Here is a 15,797-nt window from a genome sequence, read left to right as displayed (position 1 = left end):
AGACTGAGAATACAGTAAAAAGCAAGGATAACTTAGGACATATGACTTCCAACATCTCTAATGATAAGGAAGTTAGCATTAAGGCACTTTACCTGAATGCTCGTAGCATTCATAACAAAGCCGATGAACTAATGGCACAGATAATAGTGAATGATTATGATGTAGTAGGCATCACAGAGACTTGGTTACAGGGGGGTCAGGACTGGCAGTTAAACCTCCATGGTTTTTCAACTTATCGAAAAGACAGAGAGGTGGGCAGAGGGTGTGGGGTTGCCTTGTTAGTTAAGAACAAAATTAAATCTATGGTATTGAATGACATAGCGTCGGATGATGTGGAGTCTGTGTGGGTGGAATTGAGGAACCACAAAGGCAAAAAAAACATAATTGGAGTTGTGTATAGACCTCCTAACAGTGGTCAGGACCAGGGACGCAACATGTACCGGGAAATAGAGAAGGCATGTCAGAAAGGCAAGGTTACATTGATCATGGGAGACTTCAATATGCAGGTGGACTGGGTAAATAATGTTGCTAGTGGATCTAAAGAAAGGGAATTCATGGAATGCTTACAGGATGGCTTTTTGGAACAGCTTGTCATGGAGCCCACAAGAGAGCAGGCTATTCTGGACCTAGTGCTTTGCAATGAACCAGACTCTATAAAAGATCTTAAAGTAAGGGAACCCTTAGGAAGTAGCGACCATAATATGGTAGAGTTCAGTCTGGAGTTTGAAAGGGAGAAGGCAAAATCGGATGTAATGGTGTTACAGTTGAATAAAGGTAATTATGAGGGCATGAGAGAGGAACTGACTAAAATAGACTGGAAGCAGAGGCTAACCGGGAAGACAGTAGAGCAAAAATGGCAGGAGTTTGTAGATATAATTGAGGACACTGTACAGAGGTTCATTCCCAAGAAAAGAAAGATTAACCGGGGAGGGATTAGACAAAGGAAGTCAGGAAATGTATTAAAGAAAAAGAGAGATCCTATAAAGTGGCTAAGAACAGTGGGACATCAGAAGATTGGGAAGGATACAAAAGCAAACAGAGGATAACAAAGAGTGTAATAAGAAATGAGAGGATCAAATATGAAGGTAGGCTAGCCAGTAATATTAGAAATAATAGTAAAAGTTTCTTTCAGTACATAAGAAACAAACGACAGGCAAAAGTAGACATTGGGCCACTTGAAACTGATGCAGGGAGCCTAGTGATGGGAGATAAGGAAATAGCAGGAGAATTTAACAAGTACTTTGCGTCAGTTTTCACAGTGGAAGACATGAGCAATATCCCAAAAATTAAAGGGTGTCACGGGGCTGAGTTGAGTATGGTTGCCATTACGAAAGAGATAGTGCTAGAAAAGTTAAAAAGTCTTAAAATTGATAAATCTCCTGGCCCCGATGGGATACACCCTAGAGTTCTGAGAGAGGTGGCTGAGGAAATAGCAGAGGCATTGGTTGAGATCTTTCAAGAGTCACTGGAGTCAGGAAAGGTCCCGGATGATTGGAAGATGGCTGTTGTAACCCACTTGTTCAAGAAAGGATCAAGGCAAAAGATGGAAAATTATAGGCCAATCAGCTTAACCTCGGTTGTTGGTAAAATTCTAGAATCCATCATTAAGGATGAGGTTTCTAAATTCTTGGAAGAGCAGAGTCTGATTAGAACAAGTCAACATGGATTTAGTAAAGGGAGGTCATGCCTGACAAACCTGTTGGAATTTTTTGAAGAGGTAACAAGTAGGTTAGACCAGGGAAACCCAGTGGATGTGGTCTATCTAGACTTTCAAAAGGCCTTTGATAAGGTGCCACACGGGAGGCTGTTGAGCAAGGTGAGGGCCCATGGTGTTCGAGGTGAGCTGCTGGGATGGATTGAGGATTGGTTGTCTAACAGAAGGCATAAAAGGTTGGGATAAAAGGTTCTTTTTCAGAATGGCAGCCAGTGACGAGCGGTGTCATGCAGGGTTCGGTCCTGGGGCCACAGCTGTTCGCATTATGTATTAATGATTTGGATGAGGGAACCGGGGGCATTCTAGCGAAGTTTGCCGATGATACGAAGTTAGGTGGACAGGCAGGTAGTACTGAGGAAGTGGGGAGGCTACAGAAGGATCTAGACAGGTTGGGAGAGTGGTCCAGGAAATGGCTGATGGAATTTAACGTGAGCAAGTGCGAGGTCTTGCACTTTGGCAAAAAGAATAAAAGCATAGACAACTTTCTAAATGGTGAGAAAATTAATAAAGCCAAAGCACAAAGGGATCTGGGAGTGCTAGTCGAGGATTCTCTAAAGGTAAACATGCAGGTTGAGTCCGTGATTAAGAAAGCGAATGCAATGTTGTCTCTTATCTCAAGAGGGTTGGAATATAAAAGCAGAGATGTACTACTAAGACTTTATAAAGCTCTGGTTAGGCCCCATTTGGAGTACTGTGTTCAGTTTTGGTCCCCACACTTCAGGAAGGACATACTGGCACTGGAACGTGTCCAGCGGAGATTCATACGGATGATCCCTGGAATGACAGGTCTAACATATGAGGAACGGCTGAGGATACTGGGATTGTATTCGTTGGAGTTTAGAAGATTAAGGGGAGACTTAATAGAGACGTACAAAATAATACATGGCTTGGAAAAGGTGGATGCTAGGAAATTGTTTCAGTTAAACGAGGAGACTAGGACCCGTAGACACAGCCTTAGAATTAGAGGGGGTCATTTCAGAACAGAAATGCGGAGACATTTCTTCAGCCAGAGAGTGGTGGGCCTGTGGAATTCATTGCCACGGAGTGCAGTGGAAGCCAGGACGCTAAATGTCTTCAAGGCTGAGATTGATAGATTCTTGTTGTCTAGAGGAATTAAGGGCTACGGGGAGAACGCTGGTAAGTGGAGCTGAAATGCGCATCAGCCATGATTGAATGGCAGAGTGGACTCGATGGGCCGAATGGCCTGACTTCCACTCCTATGTCTTATGGACTTAATCCTTTCAAAGCCAGACAGATCCAGATGGAGGTGGAGGCTATGCTTGACGATGATATCATCGAATTGAGTCAGTGGAGTTCGCCGATCATCTTAATTCGCAAACCAGACGGGCTCAACAATTCTGCATGGATTATTGGAAGGTTAACACAGTTACAGAATCAGACTCAAATCCAATTCCAAGATTGGAGGACTGCATCAAAAAAGTTGGACAAGCCAATTTGCAACCCCAAATGGACTATATCAATTTAAAGTGATGCCTTTTGGAAAGAAGAATGCACCTGCCGCATTCTAAAGACTCAGGAACAGAGTTGTAGCTTGGTTAACAAACTGTGCAGTCTATTTGGACGATGTGGGGATCTTTAGTAAGTCCTGGAAAGATCACATGGTACAGTTGGCAGAGCTCTTTGAATGACTACAAGAAGCAAAATTAATAATAAACTTAAACAAAACTGAATTTGGGAAAGTAGAGGTGACATTCTTGGGACATAACATTGGTCATGGAAGGTTGACCCCATGGAACACAAAGACGAAGGCTATGGAGGAATTTCCAGTCAACCTCAAAGAAAGAGGTGCTTTGATTCTTAGGACTAAGCGGATTCTATCAGAAGTTAGTTCCAAACTTCAGCAGCGTAGTGGCACCATCAACCGATTTGCAGAAGAATATAAAGTTTTGGTGGACAGAACAATGCTAGGAGGCATTTGACCGTTTGAAAGCAATATTAACTACTGCACCAGTTTTAGCTACACCAAACTTTTCAAGACCTTTTAAAGTTGCCATCGATGCTAGTGACATAGGAGTTGGAGCTGTACTCCTTACAGGAGGATGATGATGAGGGCGAACTGCTAGTTGGTCACTTTTTGAAGAAATTCAACATCCAGCAGAGGAAATATTCCACGATTAAAAAAGAATGATCGAGTTCGGTAGAGGCCTTACAATATTTAATGTGTACGTCACAAACAATGTGTCTGAGATGGTGTACATGGATCACAATCCTCTTACATTTTTGGAATGCTTTAAAGACTGGAACATGTGACTATTTCCTTGGAGTCTTATGTTAGACTTTTAATTTACATATCATACATTTTGTGGCTCGTAAGAAAGTGATCACAGATGCGTTATCATGGAGTTAACTGACAAAGTGTAAAAAGATTGATATCTATTCATTGTTATATTTACATGGGAAGAAGTTAACATGAACTTAAAGTCATATGTCACAATACTGTGGTTAAGGAGTAGATGAAAAAAATGAAGCCATCTTTTCATTACAATGGTTCCTTTTTTCTTAAGGGGTGTGTTGTTATGAAGGTGTAGAGGTACTGTATGTTTGAGAGTTGAAAATCTTGAAATTCTGCCTGACACAGCAGTGTTCTGAACAAGGTAACAATGTAACATTTGAATAAAACAGCTAGCAGTAGATGGGTTGCCATGTGACAAAAATAAATTCAAATTCGGCCAATTAGTTTAAATTATGCCCAAAGATACCAAACTCCAATCAAGTTTGAATTTAGTATTTTGATTATAGTAAAACCAATGAAACGATCCAATGTTTTGGGGTATAAAACCGGACATTTTGGAACAGTGAAGAGAGAACTGCCACAGATACTGCTGCCTCAAGAGCTCATTGAAAGATACCTGTCTGGGGAAGGAGTTTGCACAGCAGAACATAGAGGCCAAGCTGGAGAGAATCTACAGAGGAAAATCTAAAAAGGAGAATTGGCAAAGCTGACTATTTTTGAAAGGATTTTTTTGTAAATCTTAATCGGGATTTTTTAAAAAAAAAATTGGACCCGTATTGTAGAGTGGGGGTAAAAGATAGGTTTAAAGGAGAGGAGTTGTAAACAGTTTTTGGTTAATATTCTCTGTTGGACTTAAAGAATAAAAGTGGTTAATTTTAATTTAACTAGTGACCTCTGGGATAGCTCTTTGCCTCTTGAATTGAAAAATTACAGCACAAGGTGAATCTTTTCTGCGTTGCTGGTTTAAATTACCAGAGGGGTTTATCCCATGTTGTAAAGAGGGTTCATTAGTGATAGAGACGATGGGGGTATGGAAACCAGGGAGAAGGACTATGCTATACTTACTGAACTGAGCATAAACAAAAGAGAGGTCTGAGTGGTCAGGCAGTCTTAAAAATAGATAAATCTTCACATCGGGATGAAGTCAGAGGGGGGCCTTGATGGGTAGATGTTGTGATGTTGGTTTCACTTGTATCTAAAACAAAGGACTAGTTTTAAATGCACATCCTCTTACTCTGTAGCAAAAATGCAAAGGAATTTCTTCTTTTGGGGAGTCATGAATGTCTGGCATTCTCTACCCCAGTGAGTTATGGAGGTTGAACTACCATATTTAAACAGGAGGTAGATAAATTATTGAACAAGAGGAGCTGAGAGGAATGGCACAAAAGAGTGGTGAGGCTTAGGGCTGATCAGCCATGATCTTACAGAATAGTAGGCAGGCTTGAGGGTCTGAATTGTCTACTCAGAATGCCTGTAGTGTGGAAGGTGACCATTCGGTCCATTGAGCTCACACTGATCCTCCAAAGATCATCCCATCTAGATCATCCCCTCTTTCATGTGATGCTCCATCATTTAATATCTTTCCTTAAGCATTGAAGATTTCTGTATGAAACTGGCTTTTTATCTAGTTAGTTTACTCCCCTTTCATCTCATTCTTTACATCTTGAAAATTGTTTCTTTAAAGTAATTATGTTTCATTTGTCCTAGTGCTGTCTAATTCTGGTTTCTAATGGTATATGAATGATAAGGCTCTTTGCCATCTCTTATAATTTGGACATTCCTCCTATAGTCAACATATTTTCATGCCTGTGGATGATGTTATCATGCAACTTTCCTAACCTTCATTTCAATAATTAAACTATCATTGATACCTTTTGCTTTCTCTAAGTACTAACTTGATAGAGCATGCCCTTTTTCAGGTATATCCTTTTCCTGCTAGTGGCAACTGGAGTCTTTCATGATTAATTCCAAAATGAATAGTTAAATATAAACATTTAAAGATAAGTGTCTTACCCAATTACTTGATTAAACCTATATTTTAAACTAATTGACTAAATTTAACATTTTTAAAGATTTTATTTCAATATCAATACAGATACAAAATTAAGATGCTTTGGTGATTGAATGACCACAACTGCTTAACAGCAGAACAATAAATTTTTGCAGGACTTTGTAAGAACCATTACAGATGCCAACAAAACAAATCCTTCAGAGGAATGTTGCTGTGCTTTGGTTTTCTTTGAATTCAGTAGAATGTTCAGTATCTGTAATGGTCTGGTTTAAAAGGCCCATCTTGAGGAATTCCAAGGTAAGATGCCTGATCTGATGTTAGTTTGGTTAATTTCACTCCCAGTTTCTCTAAGTGTGCAGCTGCCACAGCTTCATCCAGCTGGAAAAAACAAAATGTAAACGTTAAGACAACACAGCTAGTGCAATCTTTTACAATGAAGTTTATAATAGAAATATGGATGTCTCAGGAGAAAACATTGCACACAACAATTGCAAGGTAGTCACAAATTTATTGTGTGTTGAGGTAATAAGAGTGAAAATGGGAAGTAGGACTAAGGCAGCTGGTACTCTGCCAAAGATGGACAAGGAGATGTAGGATGTATATGAAAGCAGAATTACAGGAATAGAAGAATAATGATGTTTCAAAGGCTCTAACCCATAAATTGTGCCCTCAATCAGAAAAGTGACAATGTTAAGGAGCATAAGAAACAAATCAAGAAATTCCAATCCTATTAGTCTAACATCAGTTGTGGTGAAGTTACCAGAACCTTATTAGGGACAGAGACTACACAACTGGACAAAACATGAGCTGATCAGAGATCCTCACGCATTTGTAAAGAGTCAAATGCAAGAAACCTATTTGAATTTTTCAGGTGATAATTAAATAGAGGCAGTTTATTGGTGTAGGTAAGGTATTAACACAGCATCGCACCCACATCCAATGAATGAATAAAAATATTTACAAGGTGCAGAGTGTTATAGACAAACATGGAATGATGTAGTTGTAACCTCACGACTCCATAAAAAATAATGTTTAGGATGATTGCTTCTGTCGATGAAGGTCTGAAGGCATGTCTAAGACCTAACAGAATGACAGAACAGGTGTGTGTGTTAATTGGGTTTATGATGTTGCATCAACATAAGACAGCAGTGGTTAATGGGATGTGAATTTTATAGTGCGTGGCTAACTGAAATAAAAGCTTCCACTGAAAGTGTGGGCAAGGACTCTGTTTAAATAATTAACATTTAGCTTGGAAGTCAGACAGGGGTATTGTTGTTTTCTGAAAATGAGCCTGATGACTGGTGAAAGAATGAACAATGTAGACCTAGGATAGTTCTTTACTAAAGACAAAGCAAGGTATGGACTTACCGTACAGAAGCAAGACATAAAATAATTTGGAATTGGAGCCTGACAATTTGGACACTGAAGGAGATTTGGATAGATTAACTTTCATTGATAAATTTTATTTAAAAAATGGTCTGTTGATTGCTAATGTGGCATGGTCAGATTTAAACAAATTTAGAAAGGCTGAGGACAATATTATAGAAGTCAGTGTTGTTCAGAGAACAGCCAATGTTGCTCCTTTAAGGAGGACAGTCAGGTAATCCAGGAAATTATAGGCCGCTAAACCTTACATCAGTGGTAAGGGAATTAATTGGAAAAGATTCTAACAGACATGATCACATCTGGAAGAGAATGGACTTATTAGGGATGGCCAGCATGGCTTTGCGTTCGGAAGATGGGGGTGGTCGTGTCTCAAGTTTTTTTGAGGAAATGACAAAGATGTTTGATGAGGCTAGGGCTGTGGATGTTGTTTACATTGACAAGAGCGCCTGACAAGGTATCTCATGGTAGGCAGATCCAGGAGATTAAGTCACATGGGATCCACAGTGAGTTTGGGCCAAAATTGGCTGAATCATACAAGGCTGAAAATGTGTTGCTGGAAAAGTGCAGTAGGTCAGGCAGCATCCAAGAAGCGGGAGAATCGATGATTCGGGCATGAGCCCTTCTTCAGGAATGAGTAAAGTGTGCCAAGCAGGCTAAAATAAAAGGTAGGGAGAAGGGACTTGGGGGAGGGGTGTTGGAAATGCGACAGGTGGAAGGGGGTTAAGGTGAGGATGATAAGGTGAGGGTGATAGGCCGGAGTGGGGGTGGGGGCGGAGAGGTCAGGAAGAAGATTGCAGGTTAGGAAGGTGGTGCCGAGTTTGAGGGTTGGGACTGAGACAAGGTGGGGGGGAGGGCAAATGAGGAAACTGGAGAAATCTGAGTTCATCCCTTGTGGTTGGAGGGTTCCTAGGCGGAAGGTGAGGTGCTCTTCCTCCAGCCGTCGTGTTGCTATGGTCTGGCGATGGAGTAGTCCAAGGACCTGCATGTCCTTGGTGGAGTGGGAGGGAGAGTTGAAGTGTTGAGCCACGAGGTGGTTGGGTTGGTTGGTCCAGGTGTCCTCCGAAACGTTCCGCAAATAGGCGCAAGTTGCGGAACGTTTCAGAGAACACCTCTGGGACACCCGCACCAACCAACCCAACCACCTCGTGGCTCAACACTTCAACTCCCCCTCCCACTCCACCAAGGACATGCAGGGCCTTGGACTCCTCCATCGCCAGACCATAGCAACACAACAGCTGGAGGAAGAGCACCTCATCTTCCGCCTAGGAACCCTCCAATCACAAGGGATGAACTCAGATTTCTCCAGTTTCCTCATTTCCCCTCCCCCCACCTTGTCTCAGTCCCAACCCTCGAACTCAGCACCACCTTCCTAACCTGCAATCTTCTTCCTGACCTCTTCGCCCCCACCCCTACTCCAGCCTATCACCCTCACCTTAACCTCCTTGCACCTATCGCATTTCTAACACCCCTTCCCCCTACCTTTTATCTTACCCTGCTTGGCACACTTGCCTCATTCCTGAAGAAGGTCTCATGCCCGAAACATCGATTCTCCTGCTCCTTGGATGCTGCCTGACCTGCTGCGCTTTTCCAGCAACATATTTTCAGCTCTATTCTCCAGCATCTGCAGTCCTCACTTTCTCCCTGAATCCTACAAGACAGAGGGTAGCTGTAGTGGGGTTGTTTTATTACTGAGGCCAGTGGTGCTCTGCAAGGATCAGTGCAGGGGCCTGTTTATAATTTTTTAAATTCACTCATGGGATATTGTGTCACTGTTGGACCAATATTTAAATATATACAAGATTCGATGATAGTACTGATGGTCTTATTACTAAGACTACAGCCAACAAAAATTGTTGGGAGTTGTAGATAATGAGGAAGGATATCAAAGGATGCAGCAGGATACTAATCAGTTGGAAAGTTGGGCAGAGAAATGGCAGATGGACTTTAATCTGGATAGGTGTGTGATGATGCATTTGGGAGGTCAAATGCAAGGGGAAAATCTACAGTAAATGGCAGGAACTTATGGGCATTGATATAGAGAGATCTTGGCGTGCAAGTCCATTGGCCCCTGAAAATGACAAGGAAGAGTCATAGAGATGTACAACATGGAAACAGATCCTTTGGTCCAATTTGTCCATGCCAACTAGATATCCTAAATTAATAGAACATAGAACATAGAAGAATACAGCGCAGTACAGGCCCTTTGGCCCTCGATGTTGCGCCGATCCAAGCCCACCTAACCTATACTAACCCACTATCCTCCATATACCTATCCAATGCCCGCTTAAATGCCCATAAAGAGGGAGAGTCCACCACTGCTACTGGCAGGGCATTCCATGAACTCACGACTCGCTGAGTGAAGAACCTACCCCTAACTTCAGTCCTATATCTACCCCCCCTTAATTTAAAGCTATGCCCCCTTGTAATACCCGACTCCAAACGCGGGAAAAGGTTCACGCTGTCAACCCTATCTAACCCCCTAATCATCTTGTACACCTCAATCAAGTCACCCCTAAACCTTCTTTTCTCTAATGAAAACAGCCCCAAGTGTCTCAGTCTTTCCTCATACGATCTTCCTTCCATACCAGGCAACATCCTGGTAAACCTCCTCTGCACCCGTTCCAATGCCTCCACATCCTTCCTATAGTATGGCGACCAAAACTGCACACAATATTCCAGATGCGGCCGCACCAGAGTCTTATACAACTGCATCGACCTCAGGACTCCGGAACTCAATTCCTCTACCAATAAAAGCCAGTACGCCATATGCCTTCCTCACCGCACTATTTACCTGGGTGGCAACTTTCAGAGATCTGTGTACATGGACACCAAGATCCCTCTGCTCATCCACACTACCAAGTATCCGACCATTAGCCCAGTACCCCATCTTTTTGTTATTCTTCCCAAAGTGAATCACCTCACACTTAGCTACACTGAATTCCATTTGCCACCTTTCTGCCCAGCTCTGCAGCTTCTCTATATCCTGCTGTAACCTGCCACATCCTTCCTCACTGTCAACAACTCCTCCGACTTTCGTATCATCCGCAAACTTGCTCACCCAACCTTCTAACCCCTCTTCCAGGTCATTTATAAAAATGACAAACAGCAATGGTCCCAAAACAGATCCTTGCGGAACACCGCTAGTGACGGCACTCCATGAAGAAACTTTGCCATCAACTACTACCCTCTGTCTTCTTCCATCCAGCCAATTCCTAATCCAAACCTCCAACTCACCCTCAATGCCATATCTCCATATTTTCTGCAGTAGCCTACCATGGGGAACCTTATCAAACGCCTTACTAAAATCCATATATACCACATCTACCGCTTTCCCCTCATCAACCTCCTTCGTCACCTTTTCAAAGAATTCAATAAGGTTTGTGAGGCACGACCTGCCCTTCACAAAACCATGCTGACTATCCTTGATCACATTATTCCTATCCAGATGTGCATAAATCCTATTCCTTACAATTCTCTCTAAGACTTTGCCCACAACAGAAGTGAGACTCACCGGCCTATAGTTACTAGACACCGTTAATCTAGTCCCATTTGCCTGCATTTGGCCCAAATCCCTCTAAACTGTTCATATTCATACCCATCCAGAGGCCTTTAAAATCTCGGAATTGTACCAGCCTCCACCACCTCTGGCAACTCATTCCATACATGCACCACCCTCTGCATAAATAAATTTCCCCTTTGATTCCTTTTAAATATTTCCCCTCTCACCTTAAACCAATGCCTTTTAGCTTTAAACTCCCCCATCCCAGAGAGCGCGAGCTTGGCTATTTACCCTATTCATGCCCCTCATGATTTTATAAGCCTCTATATGGCCATCCCTCAGCCTCCGATTCTCCAGGGCAAACAGCCCAGCCTATTCAGCCTCTCCCCATGGCTCAAAGCCTCCAACCCTGACAAAATCCTTGTACTGTAAATCTTTTCTGAACTCTTTCAAGTTTCAGCATGTCCTTTGTATAGCAGGGAGACCAGAATTGCATGCATGATTCCAAAAGTGGCCTCACCAATGTCCTGTACAGCCACAACATAACCTCCCAACTCCTATACTCAATACACACTGACCAATAAAAGTAAGCGTACCAAACTCCTTGGCAAAAATATTTGACGAATTCAAATCTTTTCCATACTCCATATTTAAAAGTTATGAACAGGATAAAAAATTATAAATTTAAACTTTGCATAATAAAACCTCCAGGTAAAATTGGTCTATGTATTTTCGTACATAAATTTAAATCTCACCTTCTTTGGCAGGAAGTGTACACCCACTGGGTATTTGCCAGGGTTGGTCCACAACTCTATCTGTGCCAGAACTTGGTTGGTGAAAGAGTTGCTCATCACAAAGCTGGGATGACCCATCGCACAGCCAAGATTCACCAAGCGACCCTCAGCAAGAACAATGATGTGGCGACCATTCTTGAGCTGATAGCGATCCACCTGAAAGCCAGAACATAGCTTGCAACTTAACCTGATTACCAGGTAATGAGTGTCATCCCCTAAGCAAAGTCAAAACAAAGTTATCGCATCCTATGCATGCCATACAATCACCTCTTGTCACATCTGTCTATTCTGGGACAGACTAGAAATAAAATAGTGTGCATCAGCAAATAACTACAGCAAATGTTAATGGCAGGCATGTGCCATTTGTCATGGCTGTTTTTTCCCCTCGCTCTTCAGCTTTTCAAAATTTATAAATGATTCAAACTTGTTTAGGAAGTAGGTAATAGTGTAAATACATGGTGAGAACAGTTGCCGTTTCAAGGATGACACATAGCATAGTAAAAATGGGCAGACGAATGGCAGATAAAGTTGAATACGGAGAAATGGTACTACAGGAAACTTTGCTTTAACCAGGGAGGCAATGGCCTAGACTATTATCACTAGACTATTAATCCAGAAACTCAGCTAATGTCCAGGGAACCCAGGTTTGAATCCTTCTACGGCAGATGATAGAATTTGAATTCAACAAAACAAAACTGGAATTAAGAATCCACTGATGACCATGAGACCATCGACAGTCAGGAAAACCTATGAGGTTCACTAATGTCTGCTATCCTCATCGAATCTGCCCTACATGTGATTCCAGACCCACAGCAATGTGAGTGACTCTCAACTGCACTCTGAAATGAAACTGGATGTTTCACCTGGCATCAACTTAGAACACAGTGGAAGAAACAGCCCTGTCAACTCTCAGAAGTATACCCCACAAATAAAGCCCCACATCACTGCTCCTGGATATCACCTGTCTCACTGGCAAGTCAGATCCAGAAGAGATGGCAGCACAGTAGTACACAGTCAGGAGGGAGTTGCCCTGGGAGTCCTCAACATGGACTCCGGACCAATGAAGTCTCATGGCTTCAGTGTAAACATGCACAAGGAAACTGAAGGAGGTCTTTTGCCCGAAACATCGATTCTCCTGCTCCTAGAATGCTGCCTGACCTGCTGTGCTTTTCCAAAACCACACTCTCGACTCTAATCTCCAGCATCTGCAGTCCTCACATTCGCCTACAAGGAAACTCCTGCTGATCACCATGTACGGTCCACCCTTGGCTGATGAACTGGTAGTCCTTGCAGTTGAGCAACACTTGGAGGAAGCACCCAGGATGGCAAGGGCACAAAATATACTTGGATGGGTGGAGGGGGCAGATTTCAATGTCCACCACCAAGATTAGCTCAGCAGTAGTGCTACTGATCGAGCTGGTCGAATCCTAAAGGACATAGCTGCTAGACTGGGTCTATGGCAGATGCTAAAGAAACCAACAAGGGAAAAACATACTTGACCTCATCCTTACCAACCTGCCAGCTACAGGTGCATGGGTCCACGATAGTATCAGTAAAAGTGACCACTGCACAGTTCTTGTGGTGACAAAGTCCCGCCTTCAGAGCAAATCCTCCGTGTTGTGTGGCAATATCACTGTGCTAAATGGGACAGACTTTGAACAGATCTAGCATCTCAAGACTAGGCATCTATGGAGGTACTGTTGGCCACCAACAGCAGCAGAATTGTACACCAGCACAACCTGTAACCTCATGACCTGCCATTTCCCCCACTCGACCATTACTATCAAGCCAGGGGATCAATCCTGGTTCAATGGAGAGTGCAGGAGGGCATGCCAGGAACAGCACCTAGTATATCAGAAGTTGAGGAGTCAACCTGGTGAAGCCAAAGACTGCTTGCATGTGAAACAGCATAAGCAGTGAGTGATTAGGTTAGATTCCCTACAGTGTGAGGGTCCATATCGACCCTCCAAAGAGTAACCCACCCCGATCCATTTCCCTCTAATGCACCCAGGCATTTGGCATGGCCAATTCACCTAGCCTGCACATCTTTGGACTATGGGAGGAAACCAGAGCACCACGTAGACACAGGGAGGATGTTCAAACTCCACACGATCACCCAAGGCTGGAATCGAACCTAGGTCCCTGGTGCTGAGGCAGCAATGCTAATCACTGAGCCACTGTGCCACCCGATAGACAGAGCTAAGCGATCCTACAATCAAAGGATCAGATCTAAGTCTGCAGTCCTGCCACATCCAGTTTTGAACGGAGGACGACAATTTAAAATCACTGGAGGCGGTGGCTCCAGAAATATCCCCATCCTCAATGATGGAAGAGCCCAGCACATCAGTCATAGAATTTGAATTCAGTAAAACAAAACTGGAATTAAGAATCCACTGATGACCATGAAACCAGCCCAGCACACAAGATAAGGTGGCAGCTTTCCTAGCAATCTTCAGCCAGGTGTGCCGAGAAGAAGATGCATCTCTACCTCCTCCAACTGTCCCCAACATCACAGATACAGTCTTCAGCCAATTCACTTTACTCCACGTGATATCACGAAACAGTTGGAGGCACTGGGCACTGCAAAGTCTACAGGCCCTGACAACATTTCAGCAACAATACCAAAGACTTGTGATCCAGACCTTGCTGCTACCCGAACCAAGCTCTTCTAGTGCATTTACAACACTGGCATCTAGCCAATGTGGAAAATTGCCCAAATATGTCCTATACATAAAAAGCAACACAAATCCAATGGGTCCAATTACCACCCCATTAGCCTACTCTTGATCATGAGTGAAGTGATGGAAAGTATTAACACTGCTATCATTAGCACTTGCTCAGTGACCCTGGGTTCTACCAGGGTCACTCAGCTCCTCACCTCATTACAGCCTTGGTTCAAACATGGACAAAAGAATGAATTCCAGAGGTGAGGTGAGAGTGACAGTCCTTGATATCAAGGCTGCATTCAACTGAGCGTAGCATCAGGGAGCCCTGGCAAAACTGGAATCAATGGCTATCAAGGGATGAACTCTCCAGTGGTTGGAGTCATACCTGACACAAAGGAAGATGGTTGTGGTTGTTGGAGATTAGTCATCTCAGCTCCAGGACATGTCTGCAGGAGTTCCTCAGGGTAGAGATCTAGGCCCAGCCATGTTCAGCTGCTTCGTCAATGACCTTCCCTCCATCATTAGGGCAGAAGTGGGGATGGTTGTCGATGATTACACAATGTTCAGTACCATTCACGACTCCTCAGATACTGAAGCAGTCTGTGTCCAAATGCAACAAGATCTGGACAATATCGAGGCTTGGATGACAAGTGGCAAGTAATATTCATCCCATATAAAAGCCAGGATATGACCTTCAGTAATAAGAGAGAATCTCACCACTGCTCCTTGACATTCAATGGTGCTACCATCATTGAATACCCCATTATCAAATTCCTGGAAGTTATCAGTGATTAGAAATGCAATTGGACTCGCCATAAACACATGGTCCAAGAACAGATCAGAGGCTAGGAATACTATGGCTAGTAACTCACCTTCTGACTCCCCAGAGCCTGTTCACCATCTACAAGTGGTGGAGGCTGGTACAACTGCAACACTAAGAGGCATTTGGATAGGGTATATGAATCGAAAGGGTTTGGAGGGACATGGGCCAGGTGCTGGCAGATGGGACTAGATTGGGTTGAGATATCTGGTCGGCATGGACGGGTTGGACCGAAGGGTCTGTTTCCATGCTGTACATCTGACTCTATGACTCTACAAGGCACAAGTCAGGAATGCAATGGAATACCCTCTACTTGCCTAGATAATTGGAGCCCCATCACTCAATAAGCTTGACACCATCCAAACAAAGCAACCCACTTGATTGCCACCACATCCTCAAGCATCCATTCTCTCTATCACTGATGCTCAGTAGCAGCTGTATGTACCACCTACAAAGATGTACTGCATAAATTCACTGAAGGTCCTCAGACAGCACCTTCCAAACCCACGACCACTTTCATCTAGGACACAGTCAGCAGATACATGGGAACACCACCACCTTCAAGTTCCCCTCTAAGCCACTCGTCATCCTCTCTTGGAAATATAATGGCAGTCCTTCACTGTCACTGGGTCAAAATACTGAAACTCCCCTTC

The 15,797-nt window shown here is 43.3% G+C and overlaps 1 protein-coding gene across 1 annotated transcript in view; it reads right to left on the bottom strand.

The window, feature by feature from the left end:
• Window positions 1-6,024: 6,024 nt before the first annotated feature.
• Window positions 6,025-15,797, bottom strand: part of ahcy (adenosylhomocysteinase) — a 102,450-nt gene continuing 92,677 nt past the window's right edge. The window contains exons 8-9 of the mRNA XM_043710997.2: window positions 11,620-11,814; window positions 6,025-6,357 (exon numbers count right to left, since the gene is read on the bottom strand). Of these exons, the coding sequence (XP_043566932.1) occupies window positions 6,226-6,357; window positions 11,620-11,814 (327 nt within the window). The 3' untranslated portion in view covers window positions 6,025-6,225. The remainder of the gene's footprint in view (window positions 6,358-11,619; window positions 11,815-15,797) is intronic.

Source organism: Chiloscyllium plagiosum, unplaced genomic scaffold (assembly GCF_037043375.1).
Source record: "Chiloscyllium plagiosum isolate Xiang-an unplaced genomic scaffold, Cpla_swu_hap1 HiC_scaffold_15, whole genome shotgun sequence".
NCBI lineage: Eukaryota > Metazoa > Chordata > Chondrichthyes > Orectolobiformes > Hemiscylliidae > Chiloscyllium > Chiloscyllium plagiosum.
The sequence above is the reverse complement of the archived record's forward strand: the minus strand, read 5'-3'. Positions and strand labels throughout refer to the sequence as shown.